The sequence below is a fragment of the Nannobrachium achirus genome (genome assembly GCF_963921795.1).
Source record: "Nannobrachium achirus genome assembly, chromosome: 24".
Lineage (NCBI taxonomy): Eukaryota > Metazoa > Chordata > Actinopteri > Myctophiformes > Myctophidae > Nannobrachium > Nannobrachium achirus.
In genome coordinates this window covers 39,020,122-39,045,050 of record NC_137831.1, presented here as the reverse complement: position 1 = coordinate 39,045,050, position 24,929 = coordinate 39,020,122, and the positions used below count along the sequence as shown (strand labels likewise).

General features: G+C 44.5%; 1 protein-coding gene across 2 annotated transcripts in view; it reads right to left on the bottom strand.

The window, feature by feature from the left end:
• The window catches only part of fam184aa (family with sequence similarity 184 member Aa), a 123,320-nt gene that overhangs the window by 50,957 nt on the left and 47,434 nt on the right, over window positions 1–24,929 (bottom strand). For both annotated transcript variants that reach the window (XM_080720288.1, XM_080720289.1), the window contains exons 11-14: window positions 22,023–22,145; window positions 19,322–19,483; window positions 9,698–9,819; window positions 8,237–8,387 (exon numbers count right to left, since the gene is read on the bottom strand). In XM_080720288.1, coding sequence (XP_080576414.1) covers window positions 8,237–8,387; window positions 9,698–9,819; window positions 19,322–19,483; window positions 22,023–22,145 — 558 coding nt within the window. The remainder of the gene's footprint in view (window positions 1–8,236; window positions 8,388–9,697; window positions 9,820–19,321; window positions 19,484–22,022; window positions 22,146–24,929) is intronic.

Sequence of the window (24,929 nt, the reverse complement as noted above, 5' to 3'; positions counted from 1 at the left end):
CTGTCCCTCCACTTTTCATGCTATCGACCTATTTTTGCCCCAACCCGCGCTATAGTCCCAACGTTCCCATTGTCTTGCTGGAGGTTGCCGCGACACCCATGCTAATTGCTTCCATACACGCGTCTTTCAGTGCTAAACATGTTCAACCGGTTCTAACGTCTGCCCCTTGTTGAAATGACGGCCCATGCAGGCTTTAGTGGTGTAAAGTAACTGATTTACTAATTTACTCAAGTAGCCTACTGTACTTTTTTTTACTTACTTTTTTACTTACTTTTTCCTTTCCTTATAGGCTAGTTACTTAACTAAAGTCCGAGCCGAGGTGTAAGTTTGGTTACGGTCATGCCGTCACCAGTTGGCCACGCCCACAATATCGTCCCCTCAATATTTTACAATACGTTACGTCCAACCAGGGAAACTCCCCCCTTTCAGGTGAAAAAAAGCAACTTGGACTCCTCATGCTCAGAAGGGAGCACGAGGTCAGTCCGTTGCTCTCCCCAGGTTGGCAGAGGGAGTGTAGCGCCCAGGATTACATTAGACAATTGACACCGGGTGAAAAAAAAGGGTTACAAAAATCATGGGATAAAAAATAAAACAAGGAAGAGGAGATGATTCATTATGTCTACGCAGACACAATACTGATGATAGGTAGAAAGTGATTACAAATTCCCCCTTCATTAATTAGTGAAACTAGAAGCTCAAAGAAACCTAGAGTGCAAAGTGAAAGTGTGGAAGAATCGTCTATTCGCACAGGAGTGATGTCAGAATGAGTCAGCAGAAGTGACGTCACAATGAGTCAGCGCTTGCGCCGGTTTCCGAAACAGCCTGATGTCAAACCTTTCTCACCGGTTCCGGAAAACCGCGTATCGGGTCGGGCCGAGGCCTAGCTAAGAACGTAGGCAAAGATCTGAGCTGTCAGCGTGCGAAGGTTGGAGTCTATAGAACCAACCATGGCTTCAATTAGTAGTCATCATCAGGATGGATTAGTCTGATTAACTGCTGCAGCGCCAACATCCAAACATAGACTTCTCGGGGGGAACGGAGAACTCCCAGCAGCCTCACAGCCTTGCTCTGTGTCAGGGATGATTCTCTCTCTGCTGCCCACTCCACTAGCAACTTAATCCGCTCCAGGATTTAGGGCTGGCAGAGTCTTACATCACGTAGGGTAACATGGATTTAGAGTGAGAGGCTCCAGGGTATGGGGTGGGGGGAGAACCTGGACTATATTGAAGGTTGGAAGTATTACATTTTCTACGGTAATATGGATTTGGGATTACGAACTGGGATTGACATTGGACTTGGTATCATGGGTCTGTCAATGTGTTGTTTTCGTCGCCCAATAACTAAGAGGCAAAACATGTCGGTCGACTATAAAAAAACAAACTAAAAACTAAACAAAGACTAAGCTATCTATCAGTGGTTCTCAACCTGTGGGTCGGGACCCCCAGGGGGGTCCAAACATTATTTTGGGGGGTCCCCAGATGATTGTGTGTTTTCTCACTCAACAGTAAACAAACCAACATAAGGTTTAAGTGTATAGAGGGTATCTGCACATTTCTAAAGTGACAATTTAAGGACCTTTTAGTACCTCTAAAATGACAAATTAAACATTGGCCAAATTATCAAATATTAGAGGCAGAAATTGTGAAAATAGCCGATCTACATGCTCTCAACGCCTCGTGTTGCGAGGCATTGTGAGCATGAGCTGTTATGCAGTATGTCCAAATCCACACAGGAATTGAGGGACATTTCCCAACACATTGGTGGTTTGCCGGCCAAGGTCATCTCTCTATATGTCTCTCTCACACACACAAACTTACGCACGCACGCACGCATGCACACACACACACACACACACACACACACACATGCACATAAGCACACACGGCCTCTGAAGGAGACGAGTGTACTGTACCTCAAAGAGCTATTGTCCTCTAGCGTTCTAAAATAAACATGAAAGGCTCCACGACTCCCCAATGTCACTGATGCACAGTGCAGTGACACGCTGTTTGATGTTTAGTCCTCGTGCCTTTTGAATATTTAAAGCAGGTTGACTACGGTGCAGCGAGACAACACACAGGACAGAGATTACCTCAAGGAAACAGCCGCCACTCAAAGACAACCCCCCCGTCTTTCTCTCTTGTGCTGTCATTCAAGTGTAGCTCGTTTACAGTGTGGGTTGGGGGTGGGGGTGTGGGGGGGGGGGGGTTTGTACTGTATGACCAAGTCCTAATGTGCGATTTGTGAAACATTATGAAAGGACTCCCTCCCATTTTCTGATTCCTGGACAGCAGTGTTGGGAAAGTTCACTTTCAAAATGAACTAGTTCAAGTTCAAGTTCAAAACTTCTAAAATGAACTAGTTCATTTCATAGTTCAAAATTCTACATTTTGAACTAAAGTTCATGGTCCCCCAAAATGAACTAACTTAGTTCTTTTTAAAAAATAAAACAAGGAAGAGGAGATGATTCATTATGTCTACGCAGACACAATACTGATGATAGGTAGAAAGTGATTACAAATTCCCCCTTCATTAATTAGTGAAACTAGAAGCTCAAAGAAACCTAGAGTGCAAAGTGAAAGTGTGGAAGAATCGTCTATTCGCACAGGAGTGATGTCAGAATGAGTCAGCAGAAGTGACGTCACAATGAGTCAGCGCTTGCGCCGGTTTCCGAAACAGCCTGATGTCAAACCTTTCTCACCGGTTCCGGAAAACCGCGTATCGGGTCGGGCCGAGGCCTAGCTAAGAACGTAGGCAAAGATCTGAGCTGTCAGCGTGCGAAGGTTGGAGTCTATAGAACCAACCATGGCTTCAATTAGTAGTCATCATCAGGATGGATTAGTCTGATTAACTGCTGCAGCGCCAACATCCAAACATAGACTTCTCGGGGGGAACGGAGAACTCCCAGCAGCCTCACAGCCTTGCTCTGTGTCAGGGATGATTCTCTCTCTGCTGCCCACTCCACTAGCAACTTAATCCGCTCCAGGATTTAGGGCTGGCAGAGTCTTACATCACGTAGGGTAACATGGATTTAGAGTGAGAGGCTCCAGGGTATGGGGTGGGGGGAGAACCTGGACTATATTGAAGGTTGGAAGTATTACATTTTCTACGGTAATATGGATTTGGGATTACGAACTGGGATTGACATTGGACTTGGTATCATGGGTCTGTCAATGTGTTGTTTTCGTCGCCCAATAACTAAGAGGCAAAACATGTCGGTCGACTATAAAAAAACAAACTAAAAACTAAACAAAGACTAAGCTATCTATCAGTGGTTCTCAACCTGTGGGTCGGGACCCCCAGGGGGGTCCAAACATTATTTTGGGGGGTCCCCAGATGATTGTGTGTTTTCTCACTCAACAGTAAACAAACCAACATAAGGTTTAAGTGTATAGAGGGTATCTGCACATTTCTAAAGTGACAATTTAAGGACCTTTTAGTACCTCTAAAATGACAAATTAAACATTGGCCAAATTATCAAATATTAGAGGCAGAAATTGTGAAAATAGCCGATCTACATGCTCTCAACGCCTCGTGTTGCGAGGCATTGTGAGCATGAGCTGTTATGCAGTATGTCCAAATCCACACAGGAATTGAGGGACATTTCCCAACACATTGGTGGTTTGCCGGCCAAGGTCATCTCTCTATATGTCTCTCTCACACACACAAACTTACGCACGCACGCACGCATGCACACACACACACACACACACACACACACGCACACGCACACAAGCACACACAGCCTCTGAAGGAGACGTGTGTACTGTACCTCAAAGAGCTATTGTCCTCTAGCGTTCTAAAATAAACATGAAAGGCTCCACGACTCCCCAATGTCACTGGTGCACAGTGCAGTGACACGCTGTTTGATGTTCAGTCCTCGTGCCTTTTGAATATTTAAAGCAGGTTGACTACGGTGCAGCGAGACAACACACAGGACACAGATTACCTCAAGGAAACAGCCGCCACTCAAAAGACAACCCCCCCGTCTTTCTCTCTTGTGCTGTCATTCAAGTGTAGCTCGTTTACAGTGTGGTGTAGGGTTGGGGGTGGGGGGGGTGTGTGTGTGTGTGTGGGGGGGGGGGGGTTGTACTGTATGACCAAGTCCTAATGTGCGATTTGTGAAACATTATGAAAGGACTCCCTCCCATTTTCTGATTCCTGGACAGCAGTGTTGGGAAAGTTCACTTTCAAAATGAACTAGTTCAAGTTCAAGTTCAAAACTTCTAAAATGAACTAGTTCATTTCATAGTTCTAAAGTTCATGGTCCCCCAAAATGAACTAACTTAGTTCTTTTTAGTTCTTTTTTTAATCATAATATTTTTATATTTTGGCTATAAAAAAAAATATATATATATGTTTAGACGTTGCTGCAAGCTATTATTTGTCAAAATTATTGACACAGCCCATATAGAACCACACACAGCAATAATTTCATCCAACTTAACATTGAGGTTCCCACAATATTTAGGTGCCCAGTGCCCAGTCTTCCTGCACCCTTATTGTGAAGGGCTGAAGGCAGAAGTGTCTAAACCCCGTGCAAAGCATGTTTCCTCGTTGGTTAAAATAGCTGATCTACAAGCTCACGTTGTCTCGTGGATGCGACGCATTGTGAGCTTGCAGATTAGCTATTTTCGCCGTGCAACACACATACGACAAAGTATAGTCAGGCTTTACTTGAGAGTTGCCACTGTGAGACGTTAACGAGGAGGAGATTCACAGTGCTTCATGTGATGAAGCACTCAGCTGCAGACAGCACCGCATATCAACGTTCACGAGGAGCTGCGTGCAGTGCGTGCTATTGATTGGAGCATGTGAATGAAAAGAGAGACGAGAAACAGACGACCGCGGAGGCGCGGACCGCCGCATGAACGGCCGACGAACGCCGTTCACGGGCGCCAAAATGAACGCGTTCGACAATGTCGTTCATCAAGCGAAAACAAAGAAAGTTCAGTTCACGTTCACCCAAAATATGAACGTGTTCATGAACGATCATTCATTGAACGCGTTCGGGTACAACACTGCCTGGACACCTGTGGGTGTCTTTTGAATACTCCTGTGGGAGGATCGGAGCGACGCAGAATATTCAGTGCTTTTGTCAAAGGTTGGTGAAAAACGCAGTCAATGAGTTAAGACCTAAGGCCAATCCTACAAATGCCTTCTAAGTCAGTAGTTCTCAAACTTTTTCATGCCAAGGCCCCCCAACATGATATGTATTTGGTCGTGTATAGCATATCTACAATTCTTCTGAATAGCTTTTCCAGGGTTGTAATGTTTTTTTTAACAGGAGAATTCCTAAAGGTAAATGGCAAGGCAGAGAGACATGGAGCTCTATGTGCTGTGACTGCGACGCAAGCTCATAGAATATTCATTTAGGGTGCAGGAGAGGGTCGCATGGCATTTATGTGCAAATGTGCATGCAAAGTTATGCCACGAGTCTGATTCCGTCTGCTACGTGCACGTGTGTCATCGGTGTGCGCCTGTGTTACGTGTGCATGTGTGTGTCTGTGTACGTGCGTGTCTGTCAGTATGTGCATGTGTGTGCGTGTGTGTGTGTGTGTTCTGTGCACGTGTGTGCCTGTTTCACTGGAATGTACAAATGTGTGGTCCTGTATGTGTGTGTGTGTGTGTGTGTGTGTGTGTGTGTGTGTGTGTGTGTGTGTGTGTGTGTGTGTGTGTGTGTGTGTGTGTGTGTGTGCACGCACACATAATGATTGTGTGTTCATGTATGTATGAGCATGTGTGTACGTGTGTGTTTGTTTGTGTGTGTGTGTGTGTGTGTGTGTGTGTGTGTGTGTGTGTGTGTGTGTGTGTGTGTGTGTGTGTGTGTGTGTGTGTGTGTGTTTGTTCGGTTTACACGTGTGTGAGTGTGTGTGTGCTTGTGTGCATGCCTGTGTGCGTGTGTGTGTAATGCGTGCGTGTATGTGTCGCGTCGGAAAATTGGGGAATCAGAGAAGAGAGGAGACAGAACCATGGCTTCGGGGGAAAAGCTAATTAAAAAACATGAACAGAAGAATGTCTTTGTATCTCTGTATTCCTCCATCCCAGAAGAAGAGGAGAAAAACAAACATACAGAAATAGCATGGGGGGGGAATAAAGCCCCCCCGGCCTTTTGAAGTCGGCGGCTGATATTGTTGGGAGAATTATGTGGAATATGCTAAAACAGGTAAGCGCATAATAAGAGTTAGCATATCGTCGTTGTCGGGCAGAAACCTTGTATTTCCAAGTTTCAAATGTGTACGTTCTTTTGCAAAGTAAAGCCCTGCTTCATCATACAAGGCTGTCGCACTAAAGTAGCGAAAACAGCAGATCTACAAGCACACAACGCCTTGCGGTGCGAGGCATTGTGTGCTTGTAGATCGGCTGTTTTCACTAGTTTAAATCATCTTTAGAATGATAAATGCAAAGCGAACGGTTTTGGACATACAAGGTTTTCACCCGACAACGATGATATAATAATATACAACATTAGAGTTTGGAATTACAGCTTCCATGCGTTAGGGAGGCAGCCAGGCAGTCACAGCCTGATTTGCATTTCAATCCCGATGTTAATATTCTGAATAACAAATTCGGCAATCGGAGGCAAACACTTTAGCGATATGAAGGCGTTCCGATTCCTCGACGCGTAGGGGGGTTGCCGACCGCTATGTTCATATTATATAATACCCCCCTTATGTCTGATGAGGTTTATCCTCTAGGGCAGGGGTCTTCAACAGGGGGTCCGGGACCCCTAGGGGGTCCTCAGAGTTACTACAGGGGGTCCTTCAAATCTTTGAGTGATAGAAACCTTTTTTCCCCCTTATTTTTTATATTAACCACTTGAACCTAGTGTCCATATTCGGAGAACTTTAATAGCCAAAAATAGCAGCGCGAGGCGTTGTGAGCTTGTAGATCAGCTATTTTTGGCAAAGAGCTTTGGCGTAGAGGGGAAAAAAGAGCTGACTAAGTACATAGTGAGAGGTGAAGTTTATTAAGTATTGACGGTTCAAACGGTTAAATATCTGAAAACACAGATTGACATGAATCCAAAATAGGCTACACTACACTGATGATTGTGCTGTCAAACAATGAAACTATATGGAATCTATGAACAGGTTGTGGGGGTCCCTGCTTCATCTCTCTCTCAGCTAAGGGGTCCTCGGCCTGAAAACGTTGAAGACCCCTGCTCTGGGGGTCCCTGGCACATACACTTTTCAGATGGGGGTCCCCACACAGCCTAATGCTAATCATTTTGGGGGGACCTTAACAGGAAAAAATGAAAAGTGAGAAACTCAGTCACAGTAAACTTGTCTGCATCTCGGGGCGCCCGGTGGCCTACTGGTCTAAGCGCATACCATATAGGCATTGATGCCTGGCGGCGTCGCCGGTTCGATTCCCGATCCGGACGACCTTTGCCGCATGTCTCTCCCCATCCTGTCAGTCTACTATACTATCCAATAAAAGCCCAAAAACAAATCTTTAAAAAAAAAAAAAAACTTGTCTGCATCTCTACAGCAGGCAACTCTCGGCTCTGCGAAAGGTTGCTAGGTTTGTTTGAACAAGCACAGAACAAGCAGAGATGGAAATGGAGAGAGAGACAGTTGACTGACACGCGGGTGTAAGGGGGCAATTGGTAGCATCGTCAACTAGGATTGAAACACTGATATCTTCCTCCAGAGGGAAAATGGAAGAGAGATAGAAAGGCATGGCAGAGTGAAGCCAGACAATGTGTCATGCCGGTCTGGAATTTCTTCATTTTAGGGGCAAGGCCAACTTTGCCTTTGGTGTTGTCCATTTCTTGAGGGTACAAATACACCAGGGCAGGAAGGCAATCAAATAAAACACGTTTTTAGTCCATTGAAAGAATTAATTGAATTTAAGCACCGTCCGTCCGTCCGTCCGTCCGTCCGTCCGTCCGTCCGCCTGTCTGTCTGTCCGTCACGTCACACTTTTGCCCCTACTCTATCTCTGGCACCGTTGGCCCTATCGATGCCAAACTTTGCACACACACTCCTTGGATGGCAAATCACAAGCTCTGATTCCTCTTCTAGTGACACCATCAGGCCAATTTGGTACAGTCAGCTGTAAGGCTGGCTTTAAGGCCACTGTGGCCTCAGGGAATTCTCTTTGAGGGGCACAAGGCCAAACTGAGGGGCAAGGACAGCCATGGCCTTCAAGGCCTCCCTGAAATTCCTGCCCTGGTGTCATGGCAGGAGAAGCAAGGGCTGGGGAGAAATAGGCTGGTGCTACTGTACTGTACCTGCTCCAACAGGTCCTCCACCTTCCTCTGCCAGCTCTCCCGGGCTGCCATCATCTCCAGCTCCTTCTGCTGGGAGAGCTGGGTGAGCGCCGCGTTCTTATCCGCCTCATACTCCTCTGAGAGCTCCTCCTTCAGCAGCCTCAGCTCCTCTCTGAGAGAGAGAGAGACACCAGGAGAGACAGAGGAGAGAGAGAGATGTTGTATAAAAGATGTTTTGGCCATCATCTCTGGAATAGTCTGCTCAAAGCTTTTTGGATGTGTGACTTTGATGACATTAAAGGGATACTTCACTTTCAAAAAAAACTTTGATCATTTTATCGTCTAATCAGGCTTTTATGAACACCCTGAACAGTTTTTAATTTGCTTGATTCAATATTTAGATATTTGATGTAAATGTTATCAGGCTCTCCTCCTCCAGGGACGCTACCCATACACACCCATTGTAAATTCAAACTCCATTTTAACCATGATAGATTCATTAAAAACACCCATTATTCTTTCTGGTGACTGATACTACCCTCCTAATACGTGAGCAGGCTGTCTTTTTTCAATAACGTTTTTCATGAATTTTTAATAATGCTTTGGGAAAATGAAAAAAAATATATATACAAAAAGTAATTATTAAAAATAAATGAAAAAAGTTAAAAAATAATGGGTGTTTTTAATGAATCTATCATGGCTGATAACATTGACATCAAATATCTAAATATTGAATCAAGCAACTTAAAAGTGAAATATCCCTTTAAAATCACAATGACACCTTTTTCGGGTTTTCAATCCTAAAAGTAGGGCCCATTTAGGGGATCTTGTATTGATGTAAAAAATCAAACCTCGGTTCGAAGTGGAGCGGTGAATCTGAGCAGCTATACCCTGTGTGTGTTGCTAAATGCCTAAACTGTAAACTGTAAACTGTGCCTGTGAGTGAGTGGTGAGTGTGCCTGGCCTGCACAAAACAGCGCCCCTCCTTTAACTAGTGTGTTGTGTGTGGCCACTCAAGGTATTGCCAGGCTACGGACACGGCCAGCCAGCCAGCCAGCCAGCCACCCAGCCACCCACCCACATACCCACGGACATACCTGTCTATTGGGAGCGCTTTCACCGCTCCAAAAAGCGCTCTGTGTGTGTGTGTGTGTGTGTGTGTGTGTGTGTGTGTGTGTGTGTGTGTGTGTGTGTGTGTGTGTGTGTGTGTGTGTGTGTGTGTGTGTGCGCGCGCGCGTGCGTGTGTGTGCGCGTGCGTGTGTGTGTGTGTCTGTGTAGATAACATGAAAACAGTTTCACCCCTTTCAATTGTACATATTTTATTTTGATTGTATTATATTCATCGATTGTATTGTACTGTGTACACTTCTGCTTTGGCAATGTAAACGTATGTTTTCTCATGCCAATAAAGCCCTTTGAATTGAATTGAACTTGAATGGTGTGTGTGTGTGTGCGTGCGTGCGTGCGGATCTCCTCCCTCACCGGAGCGCGTCGGTCCATTTCTGGTCCAGGTCGTCGGCCATCTTGTCCATCTTCTGTTTCTCTTCTGTCCGGATGGACATCACCCTGGCCTCATGCTGCTGCTTCTCTGTCTCGATCTCCTCCTACACGCACACACACACACACACACGCACGCGCGCGCGCACACACACACACACACACACACACACACACACACACACACACACACACACACACACACACACACACACACACACACACACACACACACACACACACACACACACACACACACACACACACACACACACACACACACACACACACTTTTTATTTTCACCCTGGTCTCGTAGCGATTCTTGTTTCGACCGGAAACGGTTAAAAACCTCTACATGTTAAAATTGGCAGGTGCTAGCTTGTGAGTTTATAGCATGCTGACGTTTGGTCGAGGCAACATGGACGTCGAATCTGTATGGCGACATGCACGCGGATCTAGCCATCGTGCACTGCACGCGCATCGTGCTAGCACTTTATAAAGGTAAGAAAAAATAAAAAAATAAACGGGATATGATGAGAGCCCCCCACACACACACACTTTGAGTATGAATTGATTGATTGATTGATTGATTGATGACTAGTTTAGGCACTTCTAATGGCTATCCACCTGTTTCCGCGGGAGTTTACTGGAGATTATTTGGACCTGTTTGGACCACACTTCCGGTTTAACAGCAGACATACAAGATCACGTCGCGTCGCAGATGCAACCCGTTGTGAGCTTGTAAATCACACTCGGCTGTGGCGCCGGAAGCTCGGTACAGCGTCTGCGCAATGCACTATGGGGCGTTGGAAAGTTGTGGATACAGTACGTAGGACTGCATACGGTATCCCCTATCATTATGAGCCAAAGAAGCACAGATTTATTGCTATGTAGCACCATTTTTTGGTCTAGTGCAGTGGTTCTCAACCTTTTTCGTCCGCGACCCCCAAAATAATCATATTTGAACTGGGGACCCCATAACCTGCACAAGCACTTGGAATTGCAGGAGTTGGCATTACATTTAGTTTGACTCGATCAATTCCATTGTGAAAATAGCCGATCTACATGCTCACAACGCCTCGCAATAAACAATTCACTAATATTTAACAATTTGACCATTGTTTGACCAGAGGTAGCCTACTAAAAAGTCCCTAAATGGTCACTTCAGAAACACTTACTGAATACTGTGTATGTTGGTCTGTTTACTGCACAGTGTTGATTTCGTCGACTAAAACTATGACGAAAAATAATTGTCGACTGTGTTTTTTTCACTGACGAAAACTAAATAAAAACTAAACAAAAACTAAGCTGTGGTGACTAAAACTAAGACTAAATTATATTGACAATTTTGTCAACAAAATAAAAACTAGACTAAAACGTTAGGGAGGGAGAAGAGAGTAATTTTATGTTTGCTTGCTCTCAGGTGTTGCGTGCTGAAAATAGCCGATCTACAAGCTCACAACGCGTCGCAGCGCGACGCGTTGTGAGCTTGTAGATCTGCTATTTTCAGCACACAACCAAGTGTAAAATCAGTCATTACAATGCCATCAAGGCCTGCCAAAATACATTTTAGTCGACTAAATCAACTGTAGATTTAGTCGCCTAAAATCTTATGATATTTAGTCGACTAAAATTAGACTAAAACTAAAACTTTTCAGGTGACTAAATTATGACTAAAACTAAATGACATTTTATTCAAAAGACTATGACTAAAACTAAATCAAAATTTGCTGTCAAAAACAACACTGTTACTGCAGACTCAGAGTGAAAACAATGTTAACATTTAGCTAAACATCTGGGGACCCCACAGGTTGAGAAGCATTGGTCTAGTGTGATATACGGTAGTTGAATGGAGTATTCTTCAAATCAACTTGACCCAGGAGTATCGTGACCCATTTCATCAGCAGACAAAGATGGGGTTTGCACGCACGCACAGACGCACATACGCCACACAATGCAGGATGACTCATACTGTACTTTACTGAGTGATATTCCCAAGAAGCTGAAACCTTCCGCCAGGGAGTTCATGGTTACTGCGTTCAGACACGCTCCAGGCTCGTTACGCCTCCAATTCGAGACATCTTGTACCAGGGACATGCTGGGCCCCTGATTCAGCCCGGGAAAAAGAGTTGGAGAGGCCCTCATTTTTATTTATTTTTAGTTATATTTCGTCGTTGTCGGGTGGAAACCTTATATGTCCAAAACCGTTTATTTTGTATTCATCATTTTAAAAATGATTTAAACTAGTGAAAACAGCCGATCTACGAGCACACAACGCCTCGCACCGCGAGGCGTTGTGTGCTTGTAGATCTGCTGTTTTCACTACTTTTGTGCTTTTTGTGCCTTGTATGATGAAGCAGGGCTTTGCTTTGCGAAAAAATGTACACATTTGAAACTTGGAGATACAAGGTTTCTGCCCGACTTTGTTGGCCGCACAGCCCCCAAAATGGAACGAAGGCCGACATTTTATTTTTATTTTTTTCCTAATGGCTGGCCTGGGAATGAACCGGCCGTTCGGGAGTTGTCCCGCTTTTCCCAATGGCCAGCACGTCCCTGTCTTGTACTTTTTTTTTTTTTGTATTTCTTTTTTTTTTTTTTTACATGCATCGTGGCTCATTTCCGGCTCTGTTTGTCTTTTCTTTTTTTAAATAGAATTTTTAATTAAGATGCAATGTATTTATTTTTTTAATTATCGTTCTTATTATTTTGTGTCTGTAGGAAGTGATTAAGCCTCTTCAGAACCTAGTGGGCGTCCGCTACCAAATGTATATGAATTTGTGGGAGAACCTCTGATTGAGAGGTTAGGTTTAGAGCGGGGGTCTTCAATGTTTTCAGGCCAAGGACCCCTTATAGTGCAGTGGCTTAGCGCACGTTTATAAGCGTACCGATACGGAGCGGATAAAAGCGCCAATTTTTTTATGGGCCTTCTTTATGACCTACTGAAGGATTTTAGATGGGTAAACAAACATACATATTCAAAATACCCCTATAGTGCACAAAAGTTATCTTGATAACAAAAAACGCCTATACTAAAAGAGGGTTAATTCTTGCCATGTGTCCTCCTGCTGCTAGTTTTTACATCATACTTGCACAGGGTGTCTACAGGTAGTGTCTTGACATCCCAGAACAGCTAGAATGCCAATATTTGATTCCATTATGAATCATTTGGCTTTTAAATAAGGCCTCATTATAGGCGGAAATAGGGAAAAAAAAATAGATGATGTATTTTGGATGATGATTCAAGACAGCACATGAAGTATTATCCATCAAACATTTAATACAATCATACTGTTCAAACTCTACTGATTGAGACCTAAACTAAAATAAATGAAAGGGAAGAAGGATCGGGACAGGTCAGCTGGGGTGCGCGAACAGCCTGACATCAGGGTTGAGGACCAAGGGCCTGGATGACCCTCCTTACTCCACTAAGAAGTAATCTGCAAGGGAGACAGGCAAGAAAGAGTGTGTTGTCACAATTTAAACAAATGGACATGTATATTTATGTGAAAACTTGGTGTATTGGTGTACCTTACTGTACCTGCATGGTGTCTATTTGCGGCAGTTGCATTTGCAAAGTCCAGAACAGTCAAGGTTTGCATTGCTGCATTTACAACTGGAACAGTCCCCTTTACACACACATTTTATCAGCTCTCTTCAGGCAATGGAGACCTCAGGTATGCTTATCCACACTGGCACCCATGACCCTGATGCATCCTTGGTCCAGCCAAAGTCCTTTGGAGAAGGAATCGCTTGCTGTGTGTCTGTGCTGGTTGCCCAGATTCCTGTCTGAAACACAGCCCATTTTGCATGCTGGAGAAGTTCATCCTGCGTGGGAGGTAGTCTATCCATCGGCCGACTCTCTTGACAGAAGAGTTCCTTCCTTGTTTGATTGGTGGAATTCAAAGGACTGGCTTTATTGTACATGATCACAGTCAGTCTTTCAAGCGTCTGGAAATGCTCAGAGTCAACATTTAGTTCCTGGAATGGATGCTTTGCCAGGTACGCAAATGCTTCTGTAGCAGCAGCATCAACAAGCAAGCAAGGATCACGATGACATCAGTGTCAGTTCGCACAAGATCCGTCACAAGATCATAGGCTTTCCAGGCCTTCCAAGCTGACTTCTTGTCTTTTCCATTGAATGCAGATGTTGTGTCACAGCCTGAATATGCATGGAACATAAGCAGACCTCGAGATTTGGGTTCCCCCAGGCTTTTGCAGATGTGGTTTATGTGATAAAACCGGATCTTTTTCCCATGCCAAAAGCCACATAGATGTCAGTCAAGGGTTGAAGCACTACCAAATAGTTTAACATCTAAGATCAAAGAGTTCAGCTGGCCACCAACCCAAGCTGTATATGTTACATCAGGCCAAGCGATGTCAGGACAAGCTTTCGGTTCCAGTAGCATGATGGAATGTTGCAACCATGAGGAGGCAGACACAAGGATTGTGGTTCATCTACAACATGCACTGAAGCATGGAGCAAAGACGGATCTTGTTCGAACAGTGGACACTGATGTCATTGTGATCCTTGCTGGCTTGTGATGCTGCTGCTACAGAAGCATTTGTGTACCTGGCAAAGCATCCATTCCAGGAACTACATGTTGACTCTGAACATTTCCAGACGCTTGAAAGACTGACTGTGATCATGTACAATAAATCCAGTCCTTTGAATTCCACCAATCAAACAAGGAAGGAACTCTTCTGTCAAGAGAGTCGGCCGATGGATAGACTACCTCCCACGCAGGATGAACTTCTCCAGCATGCAAAATGGGCTGTGTTTCAGACAGGAATCTGGGCAACCAGCACAGACACACAGCAAGCGATTCCTTCTCCAAAGGACTTTGGCTGGACCAAGGATGCATCAGGGTCATGGGTGCCAGTGTGGATAAGCATACCTGAGGTCTCCATTGCCTGAAGAGAGCTGATAAAATGTGTGTGTAAAGGGGACTATTCCAGTTGTAAATGCAGCAATGCAAATCTTGACTGTTCTGGACTTTGCAAATGCAACTGTCGCAAATAGACACCATGCAGGTACAGTAAGGTACACCAATACACCAAGTTTTCACATAAATATACATGTCCATTTGTTTAAATTATGACAACACACTCTTTCTTGCCTGTCTCCCTTGCAGATTACTTCTTAGTGGAGTAAGGAGGGTCATCCAGGCCCTTGGTCCTCAACCCTGATGTCAGGCTGTTCGCGCGCCCCAGCTGACCCTAGGGCTGTAATCTAGCCCTGTTTTAGGGATTCGAACTTCGGGGGGGATTTTCCGAACGGACCATCGAACCTTCGATGGTTCGTTCGATTGAATAAAAACCGAACAATCGGACCATCGAACCATCGAACCATCTTTGGGTGCGTGGATGGGTGTTCGCTATTCGGAGGACAAACAAGTCTGTCTCTGCCCAGCTGAGAGTGCTCTCACTCTACTGTCAACAAGCGTGTGTCAGCGAGGCTGGTTCGCAGCCCCAAGAGGAGCGGAATTGGAGCGGAGGACGGTACTTGATCGCTCCAAGCTGTTCTGGCACATTTTATAACTACTTTAATGGTCACCAGTAACTGTTAGTGTTTACCGGTATGCCTAACTTATTTCGTATTTATTCGAACTTCGATTGCCAACGTAATGAACGAACGTTTGAATCCCCGAACGTTCGCTTGCAGCCCTAGCTGACCTGTCCCGATCCTTCTTCCCTTTCATTTATTTTAGTTTAGGTCTCAATCAGTAGAGTTTGAACAGTATGATTGTATTAAATGTTTGATGGATAATACTTCATGTGCTGTGTCTTGAATCATCATCCAAAATACATCATCTATTTTTTTGCTATTTCCGCCTATAATGAGGCCTTATTTAAAAGCCAAATGATTCATAATGGAATCAAATATTGTCATTGTAGCTGTTCTGGGATGTCAAGACACTACCTGTAGACACCCTGTGCAAGCATGATGTAAAAACTAGCAGCAGGAGGACACATGGCAAGCTTTAACCCTCTTTTAGTATAGGCGTTTTTTGCAGTTTTTGATCAAGATAACTTTTGTGCACTATAGGGGTATTTTGAATATGTATGTTTGTTTACCCATCTGAAATCCTTCAGTAGGTCATAAAGAAGGCCCATGCAAAGTTTGGCGCTTTTATCCGCTCCGTAACGGTAATGTCACTAAGCCACTCCACTATTAGTAGAGAGAGATGAAGCAGGGACCCCATAATCTGTTCATAGATTCCATAATAGTATAGTGTATTTTGAATTCATGTACATGTGTGTTTTCAGATATTTAAAGTTGTACTATGTAACTTTTTTTATAAAACAAATCTTAAAATTCTCCTAACTATTAAATCACAAAAGTTTTAGAAGATCCGCGCCGTGAATTTCAGCCTGTAAAGCCTTCTCTGTATGTAAACTGAGATCCTTGCCGTGGACCGGATCTCGCGCCAAAATTGCGTCATCACACTACCGGCCAATCACAGCGAGGGTTATACAACTGCCGGCCAATCACAGCGCATCTTGAAGTGGGGTCGCTATGGCAGCCATATTTGTTGTCGCCCGTTTCTACCATCCCTTCTCTAGGTAATTTCGCCTACCAGGCAGGGTGAAGGAGTCCGTATCTCTGGAATTACTGAACGCACAGGAACAAGGGACCCCTTAAAAGATAGATCTCAGCGAGGTGGAGGCAGACGCGGGGGTCTGAAGGTACGAAAAACGTCCGAAAGACGCGGACGCGACCGCGGTTTGCTATAGGGCTAATGACCACTAGTTGGGCATCTTACACAGTATGGCTTTAACCGCTTCAATACCTAATAAACTTGACCTTTCACTCTGTACTTTGTGTACTCTTTTTCCGCTCTCCACCAAACCTTTGCCAAAAATAGCCGATCTACAAGCTCACAACGCCTCGCGGTGAGCTTGTAGATCGGCTATTTTTGGCTAAAGTTCTCAGAATATGGACGCTAGGGTTCAAGTGGTTAATATAAAAAAGGAGAAAAAAAGGTTTCACTCAAAGATTTGGAGGACCCCCTCCCTGTAGTAACTCTGGGGACCCCCTAGGGGTCCCGGACCCCCTGTTGAAGACCCCTGGTTTAGAGGTATGCCCAACTCCGGTGTGTCGCGCACCGAACAATAGCCAATCTACAAGCTCAAGCTCGCATTGCAGCGTGACGAGGTGTGAGCTGGTAGCTCATGCCATTTTTGGGTCATTTTCAGTTATTTTGAATGCCCTTCTAAAATTGTTAGGTATGCTAAGGTAATAAAAACACGTGTGGGTGCGTGCGTGCATTCGTGCGTATGTGTGTGTGTGTGCCTGTCTTTCGATCCAACACAATCACTTTTCAGCCTCGTTCCTAAAGCCCAACCCTCATGTTATATCCTTTTATGTACTGAGCGCGTTAAAGGGGACATTTACTGTAACTGCACCAATTTCACATAATTATCTCAGTTCGTTCAGCCCATTCATTGCTATCCCCCCCCCCCCCCTCTCTCCCTCTCTCTCTCCATACATTTTTCCCTTTCTTTCTTTTTTTTTCTGCCAGGCCTTTTCATTCACAACGTCTTGCTTTTAAATTAAACGTTCCGTTCCGGCAGCTATTGTTTGAGCGTTGACCGCTTTTCTACACGTGATGCTGCGATTACAACTAAAGATGACCGTAAACACCTGTAACCGTACAATTATATCTCCTTTGCATCTCACTCCCCCTCTCCCCATCCCCCCCTCTCTGTCTCTCTCTCTCCCACCCACCATTTCTTGGCATCGCTCCATTTTCATTCAAGCATGAATTTCCTCTTTTTGCCCTCTCTTATCCTCTGGTACATATCGCTCTCCACCTCTCTCTCTCTCTCTCACCCCCCTCCCCCTCCCCCTCCTCTACCTCTCTCTCCCCATCATTTCTTGGCGTCTCTCCATTCGCGTTCAAGCGTGGATTTCCTCTTTTCTTCCCTCTCTTTTCCTCTTGTTCTGTATCTATCGCTCTCCACCTCCCTCCCTCCCTCTCTCGGTGTCATTACAGCAGTGTTGGTTCCAATCGTCAAGTGTTAAGGCGGCCAGATGGCAGATAAGAGCTAATAGCTTCATCACCATTAGAACGACTCCCACCTGGCCTTTAGTGAGTCTCTTTGCCCCTAGTCTCGCGTAGCCAGACAACTGGCTACGAATACACAATCTCCGAATGCTATATAGAGTCTGGAACGGCAGCTCCCGAACGGCGAGTATCGTAAGTAGCCAGTGCTGCACTGAACTGTAGTCCCATTGGAAACATAACAGAAACACAATAGCTCAGACAAAGTCATTCGAGCGGCCTATTCTTGTTATGAGTGTATAGTTTAAGAAAACATTTGAAAACAACATGGAAGTAACACCAACAACACCAGAGAAAGACGAAATAATGCCCCAAAAAATAAAGAAAGGAGACATAACGCTTCCAGTAGGACTTGTTATTGCTACTGCACCAAGGGAGCGGTTGCGTCACATCCAGTCTGGCCACGCGAGACTACTTTGCCCCTGTCTCGGACTCGGTCTCTCCTCTGCTTCTAGCTCTTTCTTCAGCAGTGCCTAGCTCCAACATTTGCCAGAGTGTGTGTATGTATGCCTGTCTGTCCATATGTATACGAGTACGGCACCAAATTATTCCCTGGGGCTGCACAAAGTCCAAATTGAGATGGGATAATGTTTTTTCTGGCCTGGGATTGGATTGGCACAGGACAGGATTTTTGTATGCAGGGTGAGTGGGATGAGATGAGAGTGGAAATCAACTCCCTTGTCATCTTCTAGTGCAGTGGTTCTCAACCTGTGGGTCGGGACCCCCAGGGGGGTCAGCATCAGTGTTGATTTCGTCGACTAAAACTATGACAAAAAATGTTTGTTGACTGCGTTTTTTTCACTGAAATAAAAACTAAATAAAAAGTAAGCTGTGATGACTAAAACTAAGACTAAATAAATTGACAATTTCATCAACAAAATAAAAACTAGACTAAAACGTTAGGGAGGCACTAGTGGAGAAGAGAGTCATTTTATGTTTGGTTGCTCTCGGCTATTTTCAGCACACAACCAAGTGTAAAATCATTCATTACGATGCCATCAAGGCCTACCAAAATACATTTAGTTGACTAAATCAACTGTAGATTTAGTCGACTAAAATCTTATAATATTTAGTCGACTAAAATTAGACTAAAACTAAAACTTTGTTTTGTGACTAAATTATGACTATAACTAAAATACATTTTATTCAAAAGACTATAGCCCCATTTCCACTACAGGGCCAACCCAGAACTAGAACCAGAACTTTCCAGAACCAAGAACTTTCAAGAACCTGTGAAGTTCCGGGACCAATTCCTGCTTACGTTTCCATATAACCAGAACTAACTGGGAAGGTCCCAAAAAAGAGCAGCAGCGCTGATGGCCCCACCCATAGGTTCCCAGAACTCAAGATTAGTTCTACCTCAGGAGCAGGACCGAAAAAAGGTTCCAGGAACCTTGTCTGAAACTGAAAGTTCTGGTTCCACCTTGCAGTGGAAAGGGGGCTTATGATATGACTAAAACTAAATCAAAATGTGATGTCAAAAACAACACTGGTCAGCATGTTACTGGCCTGGCCCTGCCTGGTGGGGTCCCCGGTCCTTACCTGCAGGTCGGTCAGCATGTTGCTGGTCTCTCGGACCCGGGCCCTGGTGGCGTCCAGCTCGGTGCGGAGCTTGTCCTGGGTCTCCTTCAGACAGCCGATCTGGCTCTGGGCCGAGCTCAGGTTCTGCTCCTTCTCCCTGGCCAGCTCCTGCAGGTGGGACACCTAGCCACGCGTGGAATGCAGCAACATTTAGAATGGGTACACATTTTGTGTATCATTATTTAATGCTTCAACTATTGAAAAATAGCAAATATCCAAGCTCACAGCGCGGCACCGAGTGCCGCGCTGCGAGCTTGTAGATCTGCTATTTTTGAAAAAATCGTGAAAATTAGAATTTTGACCCGATTCTATAAGTGTCTTTTGAATCCTTTGAAAACCCTGTGTTTCTATGTCTGCAATCTGGCCAGCCATCGTCAAAGAAAAGGTCCTTTTCACTTAACTGGAGCTCAGTTAGTCTGTTCTTGAGAGACTACTATGTCAGTGGTTCTCAAACCTTTTCATGTGAAGGACCGCCAAAATGATATGTATTTGGAGTTACAAACGTTCGCTTTAAAAATACATATATTCAAAGATTTGCACACATTTTCACGACTTTTTCAAAAATAGCAGATCTGTGCTTGTATATCTGCTATTTTTCAATAGTTAAATCATTCAATAATTCTAGGCCTAAATGGGTTAAAACTCATTCTATGCCGGGGATTAAATGCAGCCCTCCTCCCGCCATGCCGACCATTTTGTTACTTCTCTTCCCTTTTCAAGTCTTTTCGAAATAGTTTTCGCACAGTCTTTGTGATTCCGTGGAGAAATAGTGTTCAATACTACAAATAGTGTTCAATGCTACAAATGGCCCTTACTCTAATAATACATTGGACTTAAATAACGCTTTTCGGGGTACCCAAAGTCGCTTTACAATACAGAAATAAAAAGTAAAAACAACTTTATTGAGAGAAAATCTTAAAGGCTAAAAAATGTAATTAGCAGGGACACAGAACAAATTAGAATAGAAGAAAGGGAGAGTAGTGTTAGGTAGGGAAAGCAAGTCTAAAAAGGTGGGTTTTGAGGGAGGCTTTGAACGTAGCAATTGTGGAGAGGGCTTTAATGTGAGATGGGAGTGGGTTCCAAAGGGTGGGGGCTGCAACTGAGAAAGCCCTGTCACCCCAGGTGCGTTTTTGTAGTTTTATGAGTGAATTCCAGGAGGTTGGCATTGCCAGACCTGAGGGGGAGGGAACATGGCGTTTGACGAGGTCAAAGAGATAGCGGGGAGCCTGGTTGTTGAGGGCTCCACGTTCTGCGACCTTGCTCTGATCTGCAAAATGTAACTGTAGTAGTTTGATTTGAAGGCTTCCCAGCACCCTGAGAAAAACAGCAGATCTGCAAGATCAATGCCTCGCAATAGGATTTACAATTTAGGCATTTGAATAACAATCAAAACCATCAACAAGTCGAAAATGGCCTGACATATAATAATGGTCTATATAAAAATGCTATCTAAATTACATGTATGGACATCGAGGGTGGGCAAGTGCTATGGGCTAAGGTGGAGTTTGAAGAGGCCGAAAGCTAGGGAGTGAGTCTGGAATAAACGCTCCATTGCAATTATAACTGCACAGTTTGGGGGCCAGGAGGGCGAAGAGTCTCGGACGAGTGCATCGTTGTCCTGGGCCCTGCCATCTTCTTATATTAGGCCACAGAGCACAGACTTAGGCCGCATTCACACTAAAGAGTGATATATCGTCTCTGTGTTGTTTGAGAATGAGGGGGGAGGGTGTCGTCCAATTCATTCTCTATGGAAGTCACATGGTTTCATGTCTCTTCCAAGCCTCTTGCCTTGAATCTTCTTGTCTCTTGACCAAGAGGCTTGGAAGGGACATGAAACCATGTGACTTCCATAGAGAATGAATTGGACCCACCTTCCCCCCCCTCATTCTCAAACGACACAGAGAGGATATATGACGTTACTGTCTGTAGGAAGCCCCACTAAACTTTGAGAGAGTACAAATGGAACCGGATCAGTACAGACCAGGATCCATTCTATTTGTATGCTCTCAGAGTACCGGGCCAGTGAGGGGTCCATTTGGGTCCTAGCCGAGGACCCCGGCCTAGACCAGGGGTTTTCAAAGTGGGTGACGGGGCACCCTGGGGTGCCGTGATGGCAGTCCAGGGGTGCCGCGAGATCATTTGATAATATTTGGAATTTATTTGGAAACGTGAAAAAATATTTAGTATCATTTAAAACTTGAGGTACAAATTTCTTTTCAGTCAGTTTTAACCAAAATGGCTTTTGTCTCAACGTTTTCCTCGCAACATAAATACTAAAATATCGTCACTGTCGGGCAGAAACCTCATATCTCCAAGTTTCAAATGTGTACGTCTTTTGGTAAAGCAAAGCTCTGCTTCATCATACAAGACTGTCGCACAAAACTAGTGAAAACAGCCGATCTACAAGCACACAACGCCTCGCATCGTTGTGTGTACATTTTATAGATGATAAATACAAAACGACCGGTTTTGGACATACATGGTTTCCACCCGACAACGACGATATGCTATAAATATAAGGTGCTGGGAGAGAAAATTATAATGTATCGGTGCCTCGAATTAAAAAAATATTCATGGGGTGCCCTGAGAGGCTGAGACAAAGACCACCCCCTGGACCCCCTGGCATTTACTTAAACGGCAGGGATAGGCCTACAATACATACCTCCTGACTGGATATGTTGAGCTTGGCAGAGAGCTCTTCCTTGAGGTTGTCCAACTGCTGCTGGAGGCGGTCCCTCTGCTCCTCCAATGACAGCCGCTTGATCTCGAACTCCTGACTCATCTCCTGGAGACGAGAGCCAATCGGAAGAGTCAGATTTTGTTTGTCACATCGCAGGTTTACAGGTTGAAAAATGTGTGGTTTTTCCCCTTTAACTCCTTCATAGCCAAGCCACGAGTTTCCCGAGTTATTTCAGTACCCCCAGATTGCCACAGCCCGAGTTTCCGAGTTGGCAGCCATTTTGAAAAAAAAATCAAAAATCAAAAGAAATTCCAAAAATGCCTAAAATGTATTAGGCATGATCGCAATCGCGAGATTGCATGTTTAGCCCCATAACAAACACATCTTTCAAAATGGCAGCCATGTTTGTTTGTTTTGTTTGACTTTGAAGGCTTCTATCTCATGAATGCCTGAACAGATTTCCAAGCGGATTTTTTTGTTTGAAAGCTGTGCATGATCTAGGCATGGGCGTGCACGATCCGTGCACTAGAAATGTAGGAACGTGGCAGTGAGGAACTCTGGGGCCATTTTGAAAAAGCAGTGCTTTTTCAAAATGAGTTAACAGATGAATATTGGCACAGGGAACTGTTGAATGAGTTCATTTTGACTAGCAAAGGTGGGAACAAAATATAGGCCAACGAGTGTCCAGTAGTTCTCAAACTATTTCATGCCAAGGACCCCCATCAGAAAATGTTTTGTGCTCGTTTTCTGAAAAACATCAAATATTATTCAAAAAATTACAAAAACAAATATTTTGCTACATACTGTATATGTACTGTACTACACTAAAATATGTTCCCGGCCTGAATGGGTTAAACAATTCAAGATTATTCGACACTTTCAAGATTTTTCAAATATGTAAAAAAATGGAAGATATACAGTACAAGCTTGCAGCGGTTCACTTCGTGCCACGCTGTGAGCTTGTACATCTGCCATTTTTTTTTTATAGACAACATATTCAAATATGGATAGTGGAAAAAATGATTGTGACGCTGTATTAACATTTTATTTCTGGGGACCCCGGTAACCCCCCTCAAGGACCCCTGGGCATTCCCGGACCACATCATCATAATCTTTCTAGCCACAAGCCAACCTTAATATACATCAGAGTTTTGAAAATAGCTGATCTACCAAGCTCACAAAACGTCACATCTGTTTTCAAAGAATATTGAAAAATAAAATAACAATCCCTGGTACAAGATATTTTTAGATGACAAGCGCACATTAGCCAAATTTGGGGATCCTTGCTTGCCATGAAAAGACATACATTGTGAGATATAGGATTCTCTTTCTTTTTAAATGAACCACTTGAACCCCAGCATCTCTATTCTGAGGATAACGTTTGCAAGATCTACAAGCTCACAAACGCCTCGCAGCAAGAGCTTTGGTGTGTAGAGAGCAGACCAAGTACAGAGTGAAAGACATTGTGAGGGGAGGGGACAAATCATAAATCCCATGTGTGATTCATGAGACACTGGCAGTATTCTTTGGAGCGTGAAGCACTATGCTCTGGTGTGTGTGTGGGGGGGGGGGGGGCACTTAATCCTCCAATCTGGCGGTCGAGACGAGGGGGGGATCCCCAAATTATGTTGGAAGGTTCCACAGATGATTAGCTTCATGTGCAACATTTTTTCTCACTCAGCAGTAAACAAACCAACATATCGGTACAGTACCAGTAAGACTCCCTAATCGGGAGATAAGCAACCGTCAGGTCGCATACACAAAAGGCAAATCGTAGACAATCAGGAGGGAATATGGGAAATGTGACAGATCCATGTTGATGACATGACTTTAGAGATACTGTGTACCGCTTTGCGTGATTTTAGGCCATAATCTGTAGGAGCAGTGTTAAAAAACGTGTTTTGCAAAAATCGGCCTCATGGTGGCACTAAAGAGGGCCATGTGAGAAACGAGGGGTGGAGGTTGTGATTTGCCAGCCAAGGAGTGTGTGTGCAAAGTTTGGCATGGATAAGGGCAACGGTGGCAGAGATATGAGTAGGGCATAAGTGTGACGTGACGTGACAGACAGCTTTTCATAGTAACTGCAACCTGACGGTCGCAATAAAGCCCCTTCTCCACTACAGGGCCGAACCAGAACTAGAACCAGAACTTTCCAGAGCCAAGAAAGAACTTTAATGAACATGTGAAGTTTCGAGACACAAGGTTCTGCTTACGTTTCCATATAACCAGACCTAACCGGGAAGGTCCCAAAAAAGAGCAGCAGCTCTGCTGGCCCCGCCCATAGGTTCCCAGAAGAGTGGGGCTTACAATGTTCATCTTTGGAGCCGAGCCCTCCAACATTGTTTGTATGCTAGTAAGACGCCTCAGGGCGACATGCGACCTCACAACACACAATATATTTTATGTCCATACATGGAGATCCCTATCTGAACCAGCCACACAGGTATGGGCCATGTCTTGGACATCTGGCCAGTGATAAATATCAGGGATCTTCATATATGGGCAACAAAGGGATTATGGGGAATACCCATATATGGACTTTTACATAGGTGATGTCACCTGTGATGTCACAGTGATGTGTCAAGGGAACCGCAGAGTCTGGCGTGACCTTCAGAGACACACATACGTGGACAAGATGTGCTGGACATCACAGTGACATCAGAGCCTGATGTCAGAGCGGCAAACCCATAGACTGGGTTTGCCGCGGACAAGCTGTGACATTTCTCGTGGTAAACTGCAACCTTCGGTCGCAATAATGGTACAGTCAGCCTAGGTCGTTGCTAATAATGTCTCCTTGGTGTGTTAGTCCTAAAGTTGATCCGTAACGCTGTCTCACACCCAAGTCATAAGGTGAAGAGTTTGCCAACATCTGACCATAATGTCAACGGG